Raw genomic sequence first — 12,501 nt, forward strand, 5'->3', positions numbered from 1 at the left:
CACACAGCCCTCCTCAAAACGTACCCCACAACTTAAACCCCCTCCTCCCCACACACCCCAATTCTTAGGACAACCTGCACTGATATACATTGAGCATACCTCCCTTGCAAACATGTAACCCCATCAAATGTACCCCCAACTCACCAAATCTATTTTTGCATACCAGTCATTGACCACAACCTAAAATGACACCATGTTCCCCTGCGTCCATTGACCCTCGTGATATAGAGCACCCCAGCCCTCATAACCTACCACTTCTAAAAGGACGGTGTTCACCCGAACCACAAACCAACCCCTGTGATCCCACCACCAGAAAAAGGGGTAGACCCCACAAATGTACCCCAAAACACAGGACAATGTCACCCGTACACAGACCTCCCCCTTCCACATCAATTTCCCCACATATTATTTTTGCCCAAGCTTCTCCGGCAAGGAGTATCCCTTCCTGGTGTACACACCGACAGGACACTTGTGTACATACCCCCACAACAAGACAGAAGCGAAAGTTCACAATGAAACAATTCTTTTATTAGCCATGTCCCCCAGACAAGAGGCAAACAAAGCTTCAAAAAGCTGCTCATCCAAATAGTCCACGTTCGACATGTCCAAAATAAAACTCAAGGTAGAAAAAAATAAATATATATATATATATATATCATCTGAGATTCCATCTGCATAAATAAATTAAAAACACAATAAAAACACGTTTTCATGGAAAACCTTTCCCGTCAGTACATGATGGGCTTCAATCACAATGAACATCAATGTGGCGTACAGAGGCCGCTGCGCGCAGCTACCGGGGCTCGTCACCGCCTCCAGAAGCTACAGGGTCTCGTGATGAGGTGGTTGACGGTCCAGCGGAACCAGCTGCGAGCAACAAAGTCAATTCCAGCACCAGAATACTGAGGTGGGCCATGCGAGCAGTCACTGTCTGATTTGGCCAACGCATGCTACACGAGACGGCTCATGGGAGAGTGTCACTTAATGCTTTGCTACATCAGCGGGGCTGGGGAAGGGGCAGCACCCTCAGCCAACGTGCACATGGAATGTAGGAGGGGCTCCTCAGGTACCACAGACCCCCTCCCCCCCTTTTCTTCACAGCTTTATGAGTTGGAGGGGGGGACCCAGTTGTCTGGTCCAACACAAGGTTAAGGCCTGCCCTGGTCCACATGGACGAGGTTCTAGTGGTCGATACTGGGAGACAGTGTTGGAGGGAGGCCCTGCCCCCATGGTGGAAGATGGTGTTGGGGACTGCCCAGGTTGATCCGGTCTTCACAGAGCAAGCAAAGTAGGCGAACAGAGGGAGCCGGAAGACTGCTCGGTGCCATTGGTCGCGCTCCCGCTGCGGGGTGCAGAGGTTAAACTCAGGAAAGCGTCCGATTCAGGGTATGTGAAGACGAAGGAAGACGTGTAGGTGGTGCAGGTGGGCGTGCAGGTGACCACTGGTGTGGAGAGGGGCTCCATGTCCATCGAAACAGAGTTGTACAGGGGCTCCCAGTCGGAGGTGTAGAGGGAGCTCGACAGGTCCACATCAGGGACGGAGCGGGCCGTCTCTAATGTGCCTGGTCTGGCGGGGAACAGGAAGTCATCGAAGGGCTCGGCCTTCAACTCAGAGGGCTTTTTTTCCATGTGGCAAGAGTCCGGGAGGCAGGGGTGGGCAGACATGAGCGAGAAAAGTGGGTCTTCAGGACAGGGTAGAGGCGTTTGAGGCATGGAAGTAGTGATGAGAGAATCTGCCGCATCGACCAGCGATGCCTGCGAAATGGAAGTAGCAGCCAGAGGCGCCTGTGACATGGAAGCACACGTCTGGGAAGCCGGCGAGACGGAAGCACATGTCTGGGAAGCTTGAGAGAAGGAAGCACTTGAGATGTCGCCGGCAGAGATGGAAGCGTCGGACATCAGGTCCAAGTCTAGATCCATGGAGGCGGTGATCTCATGGAAGGCGCCCTCCAGGTCCCCTGGAATCTTGCAGGCGGGTTTGTGGGCCACCAGGATGAACTCCAGTTTCTCCTTCTCCTTGAGCAAAGCGGCAATCTCATTCTGCAGGGCGGACTTCTCGTCCTCCAGGTCATCGGTTTCCTACAGAGAAAGGAAGGAGAACAGGGGTCAGAAACAGGAGGAGATGGCCGAGTGCCCACAGCACAACTTACATCACAAAACAGAAGGAAGGGCCTGGGTGCGGAAAAGTACTTACCGACTGCAGTGTGTCGGTCAGCTCGCGCCTTCGGTTGCGGCACTTGGCGGCTGCCATCTTGTTTCTTTCTCTGCGCACGCGTCTTTTCTCTTCCTCTTCAGGGGACAGCTGAGAAGTAAGCGAGCACACTGGTCAGAATGGGTGCCATCATAAGCACTCTACAACTGTGCCTTAAGCCAACCCATGCAGCGCCCCCCCCACCTGCAATACCACAGAGCCCACTGCTGAGTTGGAAAGACCTCAAGCCATCAAGGCCCTAAAAGGTGACCCCCGGTGACCTGGGAGGGAGACCCAGAAAACCCAAGCTCTACCACAAAACTCCAGGCTGGGCATACCCTAGGGTAAGGTTACCCATCTTCTTAAGTATTCCCCAAAGAGCTACCAGAAAGGACAAGATCCTGCATAGCACATTATGGCCGCATTAACATATGACACATCCATATAGCCCCTCTACTATGCCCATATAGGCCCTGCCACCTGTGCCAACAGGCCACCCAGCAGTCTACTTCCCCGTAGTCCCTTCTGTGCCCACATCTTGCCCAAGAGCTGTGCTCACCTGTTCCATCTTTCCCCTCCGGCCCTGGCTCTGCCCTCGGCTGCCCGAGGTCTTCAGGACGCCCGGTCTGGCGTAGGCCGCCGGCAGCCCGTAAGGGTGGGCTCGTGCTTGCGAGGGTGCCATGGAGGAGATCAGGGTGGGCTGCACCAGCCACTGCAGGTCCTGCGAGGTAGAGATGGCCGTCACCGTGGGCACGAAGTTGGCACTGGAGACAGCGAGGTCGGTGCCGTAATCCTGGAGGGAGGAAGGGGGAGACAACATTAGTGACACGTGCAGACACGGGGGCATTAACCACAAGCTGGAGGCATTAACAACAAAGGGGTAGAACTGGTATATTCAGTCATATGGCCATTATTGGAAACTGCAGGCATGTAGGACCCAGTGACACGATACAGAACATATGCACACACACACACACACACATGTTTATAGATACAGGCATGATTAGAGCGCCTGCTGGAGTTTAGGCCCCCTGCCACGCAGAAGATGGGCTCCCCGCCTATTGCCCTAGTGACAGCTCGACCGCCCCCTCCCCGTCATCCTTGGACTCTTCCCTCTTGTCTCCATCTGCAGCTGGGGCTATAAATAGCTCTGACGTCAAAGCTGACGCAGGCGCCGCTTCGGAGTCTCCTCAATGAACCTGACTTTGTGAATGAGGCAGCGGGCGCGCCTGGGGCCGGGGGCGCGCTTACACACGGGCTGTGCCGGCTCGGCAGGTGACGTTGGCGCCTGCCAGGCCCAGAGACACCGGCTGTGCATGCAGCAGTGCAGTCAGGCTGAGGTGCACACAGGCAATGAAAACAATGCTTAAAAGCTGGGCAGTTTGCGGTGTGCATAGGCTGCGCTGCACCCCAGTTATGCATGCTATGGTAGACACAGGCTGTGGTGCACCACGAGCAGGGCACTTTGCAGTGCATGGAGGATGCGATGCACCCATGCTGTGGTGCACCGCAAGCTGGGTACGTTGCAGTGCATGGAGGATGCGATGCACCCATGCTTTGCAGTGCATAAAGGGTGCGATGCAGACAAGCTGTGCACGCAGTGGGGCGCCCAGACGGTGCATGATCCGGTGCACCCAGATTGTGGTCCGCAAGATGGCCAGTTAAACAGTGCACCCAGGCTGTGATGCACCCAGGCTGTGTGTGCATCCTGGTTGCAGGGTCGATTCCTCGTTGCTAGGCAGGCTCTGCAAGCAGGGAGTTAGAGGCCAGGCCCCGCACGGCTGCATTGGATAGTTAAAGAGCAATATGGCAAGGGTCTTCCGCCAATCACCTACCTGGGGGTTATCTGGAGAGTCCAGGCTGCAGTAAGAGCCTTCCGGGGAAAGGTGCTGGTAGTAACCGCTCAGGGAGCCGCTGTCCCCGGCGGGGGAGGCTGAGCTGCAGCGGGAAGACGAGGCGTCGTAGTCGGATCCCGAGAAGCCCTGGAACATCCTGGGGCCGAGGGGGGTCCGGGAGGACAGGCTGTCAGAGGGTGCAGTGGTGGGTGTCTTCTGACTGCAGGTCTTGCTGTCAGATCCTGGGGTGCCCAGTGCTGTGTGCTCAATGCCTGGGAGTGCTGGGTGTCCTTTGGCTGCAGGTCTCGGGCTCCGCTGTGCCGTGCGCTCAATGCCAGGCAGTGAAGAGCCGTCAGTGAAGAGCTGTCAGTTAAGAGCTGTCAGTGAAGAGCTCCTCCTTATTGCTGAGCTGCCTCTCGCTCCAGCCTCAGCCGATTCTACTCTCCTCTCTGCTCCTCTGCCCCCTTTTATAGCCACCTCTTGGATTTTATGAATGAGTTCGACGTGACGCAACCATTCCAGAAAAAAGGGGAGGCCGCCGCGCTTGGAGCGCGCCGCGGCGCGCAAGTGCACAGGGACGCGGCCCGCAAACTGCACCGACACCCCGTTGCCGTGCCCTGCGCGCACCCCTCGATGACCCACCGCTTGCTTGGCCGACCCTGAATGCCCGGACGGCCGGCTGCCGGCGGCCGGAGCACCCCCCGGCGTCAGAGCTGCACATGGTACGGTCCGGGGACTCGAGCTCGGGAACCCGTGACGCACATATCCTTATATGGCAACATCCTGTGCGCGGGGCGTGGCTGCCGGGAAGAGCAGAGAGAGCTGCCAGAGGGAGACGGGGAAGGGGTGGGGGCTCAGGAGGGGGGGCCCAGGCGGAGGCTCTGTGCAGAATGCAAACAGCCAGGCAGCAGCAGGCTCAGGTGGCACCCCATCCACACGAGCAGACCCCCATTGTAATAAAAAAGAACATGTTTAAAATAAAAATAAAAAAGCTTTGCCTACTTTTATCAAGCAGGCTAGGTACCTGACGCCTGTACAATGAAGTATTAATATTAATAAAATGTCTGTGTTCCCTCCAGTATGAATACCATTTATTGCAACTTTCTTTTTGTAATGACAATTACTTCTTGTAATACCCGGGAGGTATTTAATGATGCTTGTGTATTTTATGGATCTGTGATGTTTTTGATATATTTTATACAAATCTTTATTAAAAAAAAATGTGCGGTGCTATGATATGGAACGTTGTTGAGGAACGGTGGGCAGTGTTTGGCTGCTTGTTGTTTGAAGCCATGTGCTCTTGTGCAAACCCAAGCGAAACTGAAACAGGTGCCCCGCTCCGGTATGTTTGCACCGGATTCTGGCCAACATAGCAACCGGCTCCTCAATATTACGCCGGCAGGGAAGGCACCGCTGGATGCCGCCCTGAGAGCTCGCTCTGCAACTCACACACATCTGCACATGTTGCTTAACACGTAGAGGCGCGCCTGCGCTAGAGCACGATTTCTCTGCTCTGGCTGGTGCCGCCAGTTTAGCAACATCAGTTTTTAGCCAGTGCCTTAAGTGGCCTGCAAACTCGAGCCAGGGCTTACCTGAATGCTACCTGTTAGGTCACACCCCTGTAAGAGCCCTGGGTCGATTTGGCAAAAAGGGCCGGCCGGGGCCGTGACCTTACTGCCAGCATTAATGTCCGGGAAGTGTTGCCTTGGCTTTTAATTACGGCGCTGACCCCCTGGCAGGCACTCTTTGCATCGATCATCACCCTCTCACCAGGCAAAACTTTCTTTTTGTAAAGGCTGAAGCACTTGTGCAAGAGCTTCAGGCTTTACAAGAAAAAAGCCTTGTCTTTTCATTGTGTCGCAGCCCCCCGGCTAGACACCCCCTTCATTAGAGATGCAGGGATCATCCTCCCTGCATCTCTAATGAAAGGGGGGCCTGGTGACACACTCAAAAGGAGAGGTTTTTTTTCTAAAGCCTGAAGCTCCCGCGTCTCTCGATTATACACGAGAGCTTCAGAAAAAAAGCATTGCCTTCTAGCAGCCAGGCCGGCTGGGGTTAGCAGAGGACTTTATTGAGCCCCGGCAGGACCCCGTCTCAGATATAATTTTTGGAGCCTGCCGGGGCTTGCCCCCAGCTAACCACAGCCCACTTAAAGCCCTGGTTCTGCTTTCCTTCTTCCACTCCACTAACTACCCTTTCTTGCGGGGCCCAAAGCGCTATGCTGATGGCAAAAGCTGCTCTAGGGACAGCCAGGTACAATAACCAAACTCGTGCTGGCCAAGGCTGACGCCAGCACGGGCTTCAGAACTGGCACCGAAGCATACCAGCACTGACTGTAGCACTGTACCTTTAAGGAGCCAGATGTGAGCTTGGCTACAGAGGTCTGTTTGGAAGCACCATGGAGAGTACCACAGGTTCAAAGATGGTCTTAATTCTGCTCCTTGGAGCACCAGGAAACAAAGAATTTAGAAGTGCACTTTGTTCACCTTTCAGTAGCATGTCCGGTGATGCACCTGGGATTTTAAATGGGCCCCACAATAATCAAAGGCATTGCTAAGGGGGGGACTGATCAGGGCTATGGCCCCTGATCTTTTGGTTGTAGCCCCGGATAGAAGCTCAGGGGCTACAACAAAAGGCTAGCTAGCCCCCAGTCCCGACAGTTCCGACATTAGCGTAGCCCAGGGTCTTTTCCAGACCTAGCAACACCCCTGCGGCGCACATGCTTTTGGAGTAGAAGAAAGTGTCTTTTGGAGGTAGGCCAAAAAGGTACTTTTGGAGGAAATATACAACAGGCTATGGTCTGCCTTGGAAGGGCCCTGCAGAGGAGTTCTGAACAATTACTGGGGATCTGCAAGGCCTGATAGGGGTTGTAGTACAAAACATCTGGAGAGCCAAAGGTAGCAGACAACCGGGACTGTGCTCTGGGTATGGAGGTTTCGCTGGAGGTTACACTGGAGGTTACACTGGCTCAGAATGTAGTGTTGCAGATATATAGGGTCTAAAAAAGCTACCATAACAATGTAGCATTTTATCTGCCAAGATGACACAATTAGACATAAGTAAAGATTCAGATCGTTAAAAAAAGACAGAAAAGCTGTAACTGCTCTTTAAATAATGACACACATATTTCAAATACAAAATACGCGTGCATCTCAAGGACGTTATAAGCACCACGTGCAATAGATCGGTTATCTGACGATCGCCGTGAGCCTCAACTTTTCACCCAGCCCCGCGGGGCTTTAGAAGCTATTCAGCTACCGCTAACAGGACCCACCAGGCCTGCTCATCCACGCCTTGACAAAGACCATAGGTCGAAACACGTGCTGGCAATTCTTGACATGCAAATGGCATACAATTTACATGAACTGTACACAGATTTGTCTGCCAAACCAGGGCAGCAACCGTGCCCTAACCAACGCACCATTAAAATCGACCAGCTCTAACAATCTAACTGTGTCCAGCAGTTACTGGAGATTCTCTCTTGGGTGCTACCATATAGGGATTCTCTCTTGGGTGCTACCATACAGAGATTCTCTCTTGGGTAATACCATACAGAGATTCTCTCTTGGGTACTACCATACAGAGATTCTCTCTTGGGTGCTACCATACCACATGGCAATTGCCATATCCAGCGCCATCTCAACCAAGGTTCCAAACCCAATTCTCCATTTTCGCAATCATAAATCTCAAAATATTCTGTAGTTCTTGCAGGCCAGGGTTAGATACTACCCACACAGAGGGGCATCGTGCCAAGGAAGGGTGGCTTTGCACACCAGAAGTTAAAGGTCTATGCTGCAGAATAGTCAGTGGAAAAGCAGAGCGTTACAATCCATTAGTGACCAGTGGACTACAACCTGTGACTCTCCAGAGGTTTAGGACTATTAATCCCAAGAACCCTCCTCATTGTCTATGTTGGCTAGGGCTGATGGAAGTTTTAGTCCAAATCATGTGATATCCAAAGACACTTGCATTAGTCAATGGGTCCAAAATCAGATACATTAAAAGTTGGGACATCACATAGGCTTCCTGCAGTGCTTTAAAGGTCTAACGGCACAGTCCACAGTCAAGTCCGGGTGTGCTGCAGTGAAAAAGAGGGTGTCCACGTTGGAAAGGTGCTATATACCACAAGGAATGGCCTTCTTCACTGCAAGGATGGTGCGGAGTGGGTTGCGCTCACAAAACCATGTGCTAGAGGACAGCGAGAGTGGGAGACAGTCTTCCTCAAAGCGCTACAAAGAGACCCCCAGTCCCAAACAGAATGTTTCATTGGGTGCTCCGAAGGCTAGGCCCTTGCTCAGAGAGGATGTTCTCAGACAACATGGTGGAAATTCAAGCGGGGTGGGACAGCGAGAATGCAACATAAGTCAATCAGAGGATTACACACTTATCGAGTTTGTTTGTTTATGTTTATTTGTTTATATTGCGCCAGAGACCGCAGGCATCAGCAGTTGTTGGGCAGCAACGGCTCCTCAAGGACAGAGGGTTAGTTCTACTTCCAAGTTAGGGGTGATTAAGTCCAGCAGTGGAACACGATCTTGCTCTATTAGTCTAATTTCTAATTAGTCGAAATTCACATTGCTGCAGTGGAAAATGGCTGCCGTATCGTTTGCGGCGTATTGTTGATTTTGGTTGCCTAGCAACCCATGCTGCCGCCCATAGGCTTTCCGAGCCAACCGGAAGGCGCTAGCCGGGCACCTTGCGCCTAAGGCACCTAAGCACAGGGCTAAGCCTTTCTGTGCCTGTCCGTGGCCGTACGTGCCGTCGGCCGGACTTGCTGCCTACTCAACCATCCTCGTTCCCATGAGTAACTTCCCCCTGACCCCAGGTCTTATCTCCCTCTTGTTGATCGATCCCATTGTCCTTCCACATTCCCCTGCCCCGCACCAACCTGGGTGCCTCATGAAGTCCCGCACCCCCTCTGCTCTGTACTGCCATGACGAAGGTTCAGCCTATGCAGAACCACTATCCAGTCATGAGTTGGTTGGTCGTAACAGCAGCAACTGGCTCAGTGTTCCAAATTGCACCTCGCAATCCACCTCCAATGGCTCTGAGGACTCCTACTTGAGCTTCTGTTCACAGCTGTGCATGTAATCACCCCTCCTGCAATACGCTCTGAACATACCTTCTCCATTATGACTCTGTCTGCTTAATATGCATTCCATGCCCTACGTTACGCTAACTGCATATGTGCCTTGCCACGAGCCACTGGTACGTTGACAATTTATTGTGTATGCATAGCCTACTGTTATCCCTGATATGTGCATGCCACGAGCCATAGCTCCTTGTGCTTAGATCCAACCGCATGTTCAACCACTGCCCCCTAGCCACCCAGTGTCACCCAGCAGACCTACGTCCTGTTAACACCTCAGCGCCACTAATACCGCTGATTTCACCTATTGGATAGGATAGTGCACTCCTTTGCTTATACCTCTGTGTGTAATGTTTGTTGTGGCATCTCACTCTGCCTGCTGCATGACACCTCATTACTGATCCTTAGCCGACCGTGTTTCCCGTATCACCAATGTACTCTAGGATCAATCCACAGGCATCCTACATGCACATGCTGCAGTGCACACTCTGCACTACACTAACCCGGCACCTGATGTTAGCTCTAGTGCTTGCCACAACCACCTTCTACTATTCCGTTCCACCATCTATGCTGAACTCTAACATGACCTACCCCTCTCACACTCCCCTACGGGATTGGGGTACCACCACCCACTCCCACCCACACGACTCTCTCCCTGCCTACTTGGCCTCCTCTAGGTGACCCACTACTTCAACCTGCTCCTCGGCCTATTTAGCATCGAGGCTCTCCAGGCTTAGGTCTCGCACCAAACATGTACAACACCATGGTCTCCCCAGGCCTACAGCTATGAGGGACCTCAGACTGGACACCCACTCTCACTGCGCCTATGCCATCAAGTGTACTAGAGCTTCAAACCCTGACGTCCTGCCAGACACATCACTCAAGACACCCTCTCTGTGGACCCCCGCCATCTCTAATAACTCCTTTCGCGTGCTTACATTTCACCCCACCAATCCAACTAACTCGCCCTCCCCTCATGGTACCTCCCTCCTTCACTCTAGAGCCTCTCTTCCCACACACTCACAGAAGATAAGTTCACTTCCACCCTCCCTCAAAGGTGCACTCATTAATGCACACTCTCTCCCCGCCCTTGCGTTGGAGATCCACGACCTCCTCACTACTCACGTTCTATATCTACTTGCCGTCACAGAGACTTGGCTCCATGAGGCGTCCGGTCCCGCCAACTCTCTAACCCTCCCACCTGGATATTCCATCCTCCGACAGGACAGACAGCTGTTGAAAGGAGGAGGTGCAGCTCTTATAACGAAAGATACCCTCTCCATCAGGCTAAGCAACCTCCCATGGGAAGGTAATGATGACATCATCTCCGCCAAACTATCCATATCTCCTAACTGCACCATAAATATGCATATCATTCACCGACCACCAGGCTCACCCCTAGATTTCCAAGGACATATCCTCCATTTACTAGAGGAACCTCAAAAACTCAACCAAAACCATCTTACTCGGTGACCTCAATCTAGGCCTTAATGATCCTAAAGATAAAGCAGCATCTGCCCTAGCTAAGGAACTGTCATGACCCCTGCCCCTGGCCCTGGCAGTCAGGCCACCTGGGCTGCACTACGGTCTTCCATCATGGCCCCAAGGGCCCCATCATGTCCCCCAAGACTCTCTTGGAGTCAGTCCTGGCGGCTTTGGCGCCAGTCTCATATGGGAAATGGGAAAACTGGAACTCACAATGGCCTTTACACAACATGGATGCCCCCCCATGGCTCAGTTCCAGAACTGAGCCATGCAGTCTAGCATTTAGGGTGTGGTCAGGCCTGGGGGCACCTGGGATACCTGCAGGCTATATAAGCCACTCCCAAGCTAGAGAACACACTTCGTGTTAATCTGCTGGTCGCAGCGTGATGCTCACCACGGTCTGTCGGATCGTCCTCTGCATTCCGGGCCCGATACCTGCAAGAACAAGAAAACAAGAACACCGTTAGTATTTGCTTACCTATTAGCGAGCCCTGCTTCTGTCATCCACTCCAGAATCCCGAACATCCAGTGTCTCGGCGAACGCTCGCTCTCTCTCTTGGAAGCCGCAACCTGGGGAGAATAGAGAAGCAGCATTAGTAAGCGTTTATTCTTCACATTTAAAAAACAATCAAAAGGCGCACGCTTACCTGAATTGGACTTGCTTTTGGTCCACGTCCATTCCGGGCCTTTCAACGACCTGCAAGAAGAAAAACAAGGCTGTTCAACACGCATAAGTGCTAGAAGGCGGTTCGAACAACACCTTACTCACCGCTCTCCATCTTCTCGGCAACATACAGTCCGGAACTTCACTGTGGCCTGCAAGAAAGGGACAACAAACAGGTTAGCACAAGAAAAGCACATATCGCCGTGCTCCACGCTTTCACTTACTATCTCGTGCACAGCCCCAGCCAGCATAGCATCACCAGAACTCCTTCCGCACCTAAAAAAGAAGGAAAGACATTAATTGGGCAATTACAATAAAGGACAAGCTGTCAAAACAGCAGACTTACCTGACGAACTGAGTCGCAGCAGGTCTGGACTCTGAGGGGCCGGCACCAGTGAAGCAACTAGGTTGCGACGCGCCCATCCACAACGCACTCTTGCACAGAACATCAAGACGGAGAGTGCACCATACCAAAAACCAAGGTGAGGAGAGCACTAAGGGGTCGTTGGGTCCACAAGGGAAGTGGGCTCCGGGCTAAAGAGACTATAAGCTAAAACCTAAACTCCTGTGTGTTCAGACCTGGTCCTCAGCCGAACAAGAGTCGAAGGAGTGGGTCCAAAGTCGGAAGCAGTCCAGCCAGATTGGGTAGCGTCCCCGTGGATACCAGGTGAGCGTTACAGGAACTCAAAGACATGGGGCTCCTACAAAAAGTTACCAGCCCAACTCACTGTAAAGGCCGTACCCTTGACTGAGTGGCAGACCACAACTGCTCCACTAGCATCAGCTCCAACTCTCCCTACCATTGGACGGACCATAATTGTATTCGATTTACCATTCCCACAGCCCCAACCACCAAAGCTCTCATATAGGCTCCTCCAGCTCAGGTCAGAAGCTCAAAATAATGAACCAAGGACAACCTTCGTCCTTTTCTGGAAGTCACAGAACTCAAGCCTCCATTCTCTAGTGACCCTGGCACACTTGCAGATATCTACGTTGGCACCCTCACCAAAGCAATCAATGCATTAGCCCCGATGGAATGCAAAAAAGAGAAAAAATCTATGCAGGTTGTCTCATGGTTCTTAGATCAATTACAGGACCTACGTACTAGTAAACGTGACACTCTAACCAATTGGCAATCCAAGCCTAGTCATTCTACCAAGGAAGACTTTAAAGGGCTATCCGCACAGTATAAACAAGCGATCATCAAAGCCAAGTCTAATTCCTTCAACTCACAGAT

At 52.4% G+C, this 12,501-nt stretch overlaps 1 protein-coding gene across 1 annotated transcript; it reads right to left on the reverse strand.

Annotated features, from left to right (window-relative positions):
• Positions 1–506: 506 nt before the first annotated feature.
• FOS (Fos proto-oncogene, AP-1 transcription factor subunit) lies at positions 507–4,469 on the reverse strand. Its single transcript, XM_069638050.1, has 4 exons — positions 4,027–4,469; positions 2,751–2,984; positions 2,195–2,302; positions 507–2,079 (listed from the first exon to the last, which is right to left on the reverse strand). Exons 1-4 carry the CDS (start codon positions 4,180–4,182, stop codon positions 1,273–1,275), a joined length of 1,305 nt encoding a protein of 434 aa, XP_069494151.1. The 5' UTR covers positions 4,183–4,469; the 3' UTR covers positions 507–1,272.
• Positions 4,470–12,501: the final 8,032 nt, after the last annotated feature.

Source organism: Ambystoma mexicanum, chromosome 14 (genome assembly GCF_040938575.1).
Source record: "Ambystoma mexicanum isolate Mex_15411 chromosome 14, UKY_AmexF1_1, whole genome shotgun sequence".
Taxonomy (NCBI): Eukaryota; Metazoa; Chordata; class Amphibia; order Caudata; family Ambystomatidae; genus Ambystoma; species Ambystoma mexicanum.

Coding starts and splice junctions, on each gene's coding strand:
- FOS (XM_069638050.1), bottom strand. CDS start 4,182: ATGTTCCAGGGCTTCTCGGGATCCGACTACGACGCCTCGTCTTCCCGC. Junction 2,303..2,750: donor GGAGGGGAAAGATGGAACAG/GTGAGCACAGCT, acceptor CTTACTTCTCAG/CTGTCCCCTGAAGAGGAAGA. Junction 2,080..2,194: donor TGACCGACACACTGCAGTCG/GTAAGTACTTTT, acceptor CTTTCTCTGTAG/GAAACCGATGACCTGGAGGA.